Source organism: Diabrotica virgifera, chromosome 4, assembly GCF_917563875.1.
Source record: "Diabrotica virgifera virgifera chromosome 4, PGI_DIABVI_V3a".
NCBI classification, from domain to species: Eukaryota; Metazoa; Arthropoda; class Insecta; order Coleoptera; family Chrysomelidae; genus Diabrotica; species Diabrotica virgifera.
This window is the reverse complement of record NC_065446.1, coordinates 127471183-127479212: the sequence shown is the minus strand read 5'-3', so window position 1 is coordinate 127479212 and position 8030 is coordinate 127471183. Positions and strand designations below refer to the sequence as shown.

General features: G+C 31.5%; 1 protein-coding gene across 1 annotated transcript in view; it reads left to right on the top strand.

Moving 5' to 3' along the window:
- LOC126883914 (uncharacterized) overlaps positions 1-7700 on the top strand; it is a 35514-nt gene extending 27814 nt beyond the window's left edge. The window contains exon 2 of the mRNA XM_050649633.1: positions 5660-7700. Coding sequence (XP_050505590.1) covers positions 5660-6108 — 449 coding nt within the window. The 3' untranslated portion in view covers positions 6109-7700. The remainder of the gene's footprint in view (positions 1-5659) is intronic.
- The last annotated feature ends 330 nt before the right edge of the window (positions 7701-8030 follow it).

Below are 8030 nucleotides of genomic sequence, written 5' to 3'. Positions count from 1 at the left end.
CATCGTTCATTGTTCATGCGTCTTACGTGTCCATACCAAATCAGTTGCCGGAATTCAATTCTGTTGTTAATGCTACTCTTGACCTTTGCTCGTTCTTTAACTACTTCGTTTCTTATGTGGTTTAATCGAGACATTCTGCACGATCTTCGTAGAAAGTCCATTTCTACTGCTTTCAGTTTGTCTCTGTTTCTTTGTGTTATCTGCTAACATTCTGCGCCATATGTTGTGATTGGTTCTACTATACTGTGATAGAGATTTATTTTTGTTGTCATCCTGATATTTTTTGACCATAATATAGAATTTAATTTTTGGGTAGCTGTTCGTCCTTGAATTATTCTTTTATGGATATCCTTTTCTGTGCTACCATCTTCGGCAATAATAGTTCCCAAATATTTATATTCTTTACAGCTGTTGATAATACCGCCTTCAACTGGAATATTTTCTGGTTTTCCTCCAACTATAAGATGTTCCGTTTTATATATGTTTATTTCTAATCCCCATTTAGTGTATTTTTCGATTAGCTTTCTTGCCATGAATGTTATGTCTTCTGCATCATTTTCCACTAGCACTTGGTCATCTGCAAATAGCAAAGTATACAGGCAGTCCAGCGTAGGAGAGAGGTAACATCCCTGTCTTAGACCTTTAGATGTTTTAAAGGGTTTTGATAAATTGTCTCCTATTTTTTCCTACTAACCGAATTTTTGCATATGTTATCAAGAGCTATTACATACGTGTTATCTAAACCAGATTCTTGGAGCACTTTAAACATCCTGTGTATTGTCACACTGTCGTAAGCCTTTTCCAAATCTACAAATATTAGATGAGTTGTCAAATTTCTTTCCATTCTCTTTTCTACCAATTGCTGTGATACAAAGGTATTGTCCAAACAGGATCGTCCGGCGCGAAATCCGCTCTGCTCTTCGATTTCTGGGAAAAACTTCTCGATTCTTGTTTTTAAAACTCTACCATACAGCCTACCCACAGAACTGGTTACACTAATACCCCTATAATTGTTACATGTTCTTTTACATCTCTTCTTATGTACTGAGCTTTTAAAAGCCATTTCCCAATCTTTCGGGATAGTATCTCCCTTTATAAGACACTTATTGAAAATATCTGTAATTTTCTCTATTAGCAAATCTGAGCCATATTTCACCAGCTCTATAAGTATGCCTGCAGGTCCCGCTGCTTTCCCATTTTTTATGTGTTTCATAGCTTTCTTTACTTCTTCTTTAGTGATCATTTCTATATTTGTAGTTATTTCTTCTTGATCAGACTCAGCGTTTTCTATAAATTCCGGTCTATCCTCTGTTAGTAACAGTTTATAATTTTCTTCCCATTGTTCCATTTTAATTAACTGTACGGTAGTATTATACTTTTCGTCCGTTTTTAAATTTTTAAGGGTTTGCCAAGCTTCAGATACTTTCGTTCCTCCCATATATCTATCCAATTCAGCGCATTTCATTTCCCACATTTCGTTCTTTCTTTCTGCAACTTTCCTTTTCACTTTTCTGTTTAACCGGGCATATATCTTTCTATCTTCACCGTCTTGGGAAACTAACCATGTCTGGTAAGCTTTCTTTTTGTTTTCTACCAATGATTCTAGATCTTGTGACCACCTTTCTGGTGTAATTTTATTGCACTAGTTATTCATTGCACAGTAGATTTGTTGGTTTTGATCTGTTTATCTGCCATCCCCAAATCCTATCTTCTCCATGATTATTATAAATAGTAAAGGGATCAGGCTATCTCCTCGTTTTACTCGTCTTTCCATGACAATATTTTCTGATCCTTCTCCACTGATTTGTTATTTTACTCTAGTATTTTCATATATATATTTACTTTAATAATTTTATTAGTTTACTCGGAGTTTTCAGTTATTTTAAAAATTTAAAAATATTTTTGTATCTATTGTGTCAAATGCGGATTTGAGGTCTACGAATGCTAGTAATAGTTCCTCCCCTGTCTATATTTTTCTTACTACCTACTATGTTTCTCAGTAGAAAAATAATATTACCCATTTTTTGTCCCTTTCTCTCTGGTTTCTAAATGCCGCGTGTTTTTCTTATAGGTTTTTTTTCAATTTTCGCTTAGTTTATTCAATTTTATTTTAATATATAGGGTGAAATACACTTATGGAATAAATTATTTTTGTCCTTGTTTTAAAAATGTATAAAAAACGCTGAGACCCTTTGATTTTTTTATACAAATGTGCTCTTTTTAAATATAAATTTAAATGCACATGTACAGGTTGATTCACCAGAGCCTAGCATAGAACACCCTTTATATTTTTATATTTTTAATAGCTGCTTAGCAACCTAATTTAAACGAACTCTATCATGTAGGGTGTACTTATTATGAATAATACAGGGTGAAATTTTATTATAAAATATGGTAACCACTTATGGAATAAAATCGTTTGTAAAATCCACAAGGAAAGAATGTTCCTGTACCTGGCTGTATACCATCAATCACAAAAAATTTTAGTTGAAAATCGTTTATAAGGGGTATAAAATTTATTAATTTTAAAAAATGTATTATTAAAATCCCTTCTTTATGGGCTACATTAATCACATAACGTTCCCGATGTATGAAATATTATCATCAGTGTTTAGAACCGGTTAATCACATGCTGAGACACCAAAAAAATTACCGGCGTATAACCCCTTTAAATGGAATAAAAATTTGTTACATTAATGAATAAAATGATAAAATAGATGGATTAAATTTATAAAGATAAGATCTTTTTCTATGGATGCTATACAATGTGCAACTTCTCTCACCACTTACATACATTCAAAACGAACAATTTCTCAGGCAGTGAGAAAAGTCGGCCATTGCAGTGAGAAATATTTTTTCTCACGGGTTCACCGCCGGTTTACATACATATGATCGCCATTTCCATGGTAACATGCACAATACAAACACAATTATTTTTGTCAAACAAAATGTGTTAACACTTGTCAAAACATATCAAAAATTAACTTTTAAATACTGTTCAACTCTGAATTATAATGTTAAATAAATAAAGTATATAAATATTAAGAATATTAATACCTATGTGTATATATGTATTTTATTTAAATTTAGGCATATAATATACCCAAAAGCACCTAAATTATTTAATTTTGAAGTTTTAACTCTTGACAAAAACGCATCCATAGAAAAAGTACAGTGTACAACACGAGAGAAAATGACATATTTCTCTCTCGCTTGATTTGCGGCACTCGTCTCGTGCCTCGGCTCGTGCCAACAAACTTCTGCGCTCGTGAGAAATATGTCTTTTTTCTCTCTTGTTGTACGATATACTATTTCTTGAAATGATGAATGAAAACTAAGATCGATGCTGAGCAATTCTCAACTGAACTTATAGCCCAATAAATGACCGTTTTGGAGTGTAATTTCCAGGGGCAACTCCAAATTGCATGAAAATTTGGATTTAGGTTCTACTTACCCTCCACTTCAAAGTTGAATTTGTGCCGTTGGTTGCTTTTACTTGGGGGGTGACATTTACCCCTTCTCGGGGGGTGAAAAACGCGTGTTTAAAATAAGGCCGGAAATGGATAAATTGACTTATTTTAAGTATCTTTTGTTCTATAAAGTTTTTTACGTAAGTCAATACTTTTCATGTTATTCGCGATTTAAAATGTTGATTTTTTGACAAAAAAAATACGTTTTCAGGCCGTTTTTCCCAAATAACTCAAAAAGTAAATATTTTATCGAAAACAATATTATTAGTAAAAGTGTAGCCTATAAGAAAACGAAAAAAAAAAAGAATCGAAAAAAAGTTTATTATGTGTTTTTTTACAAAAGTTTACAGCATCAAAATAAACGAGTTACACTGAAAAAAAAAGTTGGCCCCTTTTTTTTGGTAAATAAAATCGTTAAAACCTCCCTCTATTTAGCACCCCAAAAGAAATTAATTGTTTGCCTTTACCATATATTTTAACTGAATATGTATTGTTTATATGATCTGTAAGTTTGATTGGTTTGAAGTGCTTATTTTTGAAAACATTTAGTTTTATATTTCATAAATTTCCAAAATTTTCAAAATTTTATTTTTTCAAAATAACTTAAAATATATTAGTGATAAGAAAAATCTTAAAAAGTTAAAAAAATGTAGGTTTTGCTACTATAAATATGCTAGTTTCATTTTCTTTTTCCGTAAGACAAAAATTGGTTAAGATATGGCTCTTCAAAACTTGCATAAACTCGTGATTAGTGACCCATTCAAGCTGTCCCAATTATAACCCTTTCAAAAATAAACACTTTAAACCGGTGAAACTGGCAGATCATATAAAAAATAGATAGGTAAGTAAATTGTTTGTAAAGCGGTAGCGATTAATTTCATTTGGGGAGCTAAACACGGCAAGATCTTCATGATTTTTTACAAAAAAAAAAGGCCAACTTTATTTTGAGCGTAACTCGCTTATATTTAATGCTAAAACTTTTGTTAACAATTAAAACACAGCTTTTTGTAAACACTTTAAAAAAGTTTAAATGGGTTTTTCCTGAAAAGTGCTTAATTTTTCGGTGATTTCACCTTGAAATATTCGATTTGGAATTAGACGAATAAGAACGTATTTTTCATGAGCTACAACTTTGTTTTTATTTGATTGATAGATTTTACTGATACACCATTTATTTGGGTTTTTTATAGGCTACACTTTTGCTAAGGATATTTTTTTCGATAAAATATTTACTTTTTGAGTTATTTGCGAAAAACCGTCTGAAAACGAAGTTTTTTTGTCGAAAAATCAACATTTTCAATGGCAAATAACTCGAAAAGTATTGACTTAAGTAAAAAACTCTATAGAACAAAAGTTGCTTAAAATCAGTTAATTTATCCATTTCCGGTCTTATTTTGAACGTATGTCTTTTCACCCCCGAGAAGGGATGACTGTCACCCCCCAAGTAAAAGCAACCAACGGCACAACTTCAACTTTGAAGTGAAGGGTAAGTAGAACCTAAATCCAAATTTTCATGCAATTCGGAGTTGCCCCTGAAAATTACACGGTATCGCCGAATCTCCCGTTCATTTACTGGGCTATTAGAATTACAGATCAAGTTCCTAAAATGTTATGTATAGCTTTTATTACTATATGGATATGAAACTTGGATCTAATTAGTTACCTATTTACTTAGTCCTAAGCCTTTCTACCTTGATGATGAAGGTTAATATGATGACCAAATGAGAAGCCTTCGAGGCGTGGTCAATGTGGTCATATGTAGAATGCTCAAAATATCATGGATTCGACGCATTTCAAACATAGAAGTCTCAAAAAGAATAGAACAAGGCAAAGGTAACTTGATGAAGATCATTAAAAAGAGAAAACCTAAATATTTAGGGCATATGTTGAGAGGCAGCAGATATTGGATACTGCAGTTAATGCTCAACGGAAAGATCGACGGTGGAAAAAGAGGATGAAGGATGGTAGGAGGATGATACGAAGAAACATTCATGCACTAAATATCTTCTGAAACCTTCGTCAATGGACTGGCTTATCAGCAGATTAATTGTTACATACCGAGCTTACTTTCATTTCAATATTCTGTTATTTTTTTATTTCATACATTTTTATATAAAACAAAACATTTCATTTAATTTTCATATTCTTTTAAAAATACCTTTTATAAATATGTTTTACTTTTATTTCAGCTTCTTTGGCGCAATGTAGCAACGAAGATAAACCTGCTCCTTATCCAACAGATTGTACAAAATTTTATTTATGCCCTGGAAACTTTGAAATGTCCTGCGGACCTGGAACACATTTCAATTCGAAAATACTTGCTTGTGATTGGCCTAACCGAGCTGGTTGTAAAAGTGGAGGACCTGCAAAATATCAAAGTCCGCCAGGGAAGCCTTCTGGTCTCCCAGGTATTCCTCCAGACCCACCTCTAAGTCCACCAGAAAAACCTCCAGTACTTCCTCCAGGTCCACCTGATAAGCCTACAATCCCACATGGAAAACCTACAGGTCTATCTGGAAAACCTCCTGGTACAGCGTTTACTCCTCCAGGGTCACCTCCAGGTTCATCAAGAAAACCTCCAATACCTCCTCCTACGTCATCGAAAAAAATTAAATTAATTAAAATTAAGGAAGTTTAATAATTTAAAAATGTCTTAAAGCTTATAAAAATTGGTTTTAACAGTAGAAGTCGCATAAATAACGACTTTTTGTTTACCTAATCCAAATTTGGTTGTTGTTTTAATTGTTTGTTTTGATAATAAAACTAAAGTTGATCAATGAAAAGGCTGGAAAACTGTAAGTATTTTAAGGAATACGATTATACTGTAAGGTGATTTTATTTAAGGTTAATTTATATACCTACCTACGTTTGATACGTTTTTTATTTTTGAATGATGATTTTTAGTCGAGGATTTTTTAAATGAGGATGGGAGTCGTATGCTAGCTCATTTGAAAGGGTATTCAGTTCTCTATTCAGTAATATAAACACTAACATAATTATTTATATAGGGTGTCCAAAAAAATTTTTTGATTAAAATAATTTACACAAAAAGAAGAATGTAAGTAATTTATTTAATTGAAAATGCATTTTATTGCTGTCAGCAAACAGGGAAAAATGCTTATTTCACAAATAAACATTGCTTTTCGCTTAAATTCAATGTTCAAACTGCTAAGAGACAGGTGGGAAGCAGCTTTAACATTGAATTTAAGTGAAAAATAATATTTATTTGTAAAATAAACTTTTCTTTCTGTTTTCCGACAGCACTAAAATGTATTTTGAACTAAATGAAATACATAGGTACATTCTTCTTTTTGTCTCATTTACTTAAATACGAAAAAAAAATTTTTTTGGATCCCCTGTATAAATAATGTTAAAGTTTATATATACTACTGAATAGATAATTAAATAACCTTTCAAATGATCTATCACAAGGCCACTACTCTCATTTAAAAAAAAATCATCGATTACGTTATCACGTCCAGATGGATGGAGCCATTAGTATGATATTTATGCTAAAAAATCATAATTTAAAAATAAAAAATCGACCTATTTTCCAACCTAAACGTCCTCACAGTATAATAATAATTATTATTATCTTCCTTAAAATGAAATCAAGTCGTGTCAGGATAAACATGTTTTAATTTTAATACTTACAGTTTTCCAGCCTTTTCATTAATCAACTTTAGTTTTATTGACAAAATAAAAGGGGATGGGTACGAAATTTCGGCTTCAATGCTATTTAAATGGGATTCATTTTTTTCGAATCCTGAGAAAACTAATAAGTATTTTTGAAAAATTTAAACGCAGAATGGAATGTTACGTTATTACCGAGAGCGTAAAGTTCCTGAAAACTTCTATAATGTATATTTTAATAAGCTACAGGAGTGAAAAACTACGAGAAAATTTAGTGTGATTTTTAATTTCAAATATCTCATTCAAAAGAAACTTTTTATTCATTCTTAGGGACTTTCGGCCCTCGATAATAAAGTAATCTTTCATTCTGCGTTTAATTTTTAAAAAAATACTTATTAGTTTTCTCAAGATTCGAAAAAAATAATTACATTTAAGATACATTGAAAATTTTGACAGGCGTCAAAATTTTGGATTTTGTGCCTTTCCCCTCAAAACCACGTAACCACATTTGGACTAGGTAAAAAAAGTCGTTCTTTATGCGACTTTTAATGTTGATCCCAATTTTAGAATATTTCAAATATAAAAATGTTTTATTAAGTTGATTTTTTTTTCACTGATATTATTAGACATTCGACATTCGACACGACATTCTTAGCAGAAAAACGAACTTTTAAACGCAAACAGGGCAAACGCCTGTACAATAGGACGGCCGCCATGACACTTTGGCAATGTGGAGGAGGTACGAGTCCGGTTTATCCCAATAGCGACAATGAGTAATAAACTGAAAACATTAATTAAATACCAGATTATCTTCTTCTAAAGGGGAGGGTATGGTTTGAAATCAACATTTCAAGCACATTTTTGTGATTATTTTTTAAAATATGTTACAACTATTTTATTTATAAATTAAATATGCAATAATAATTA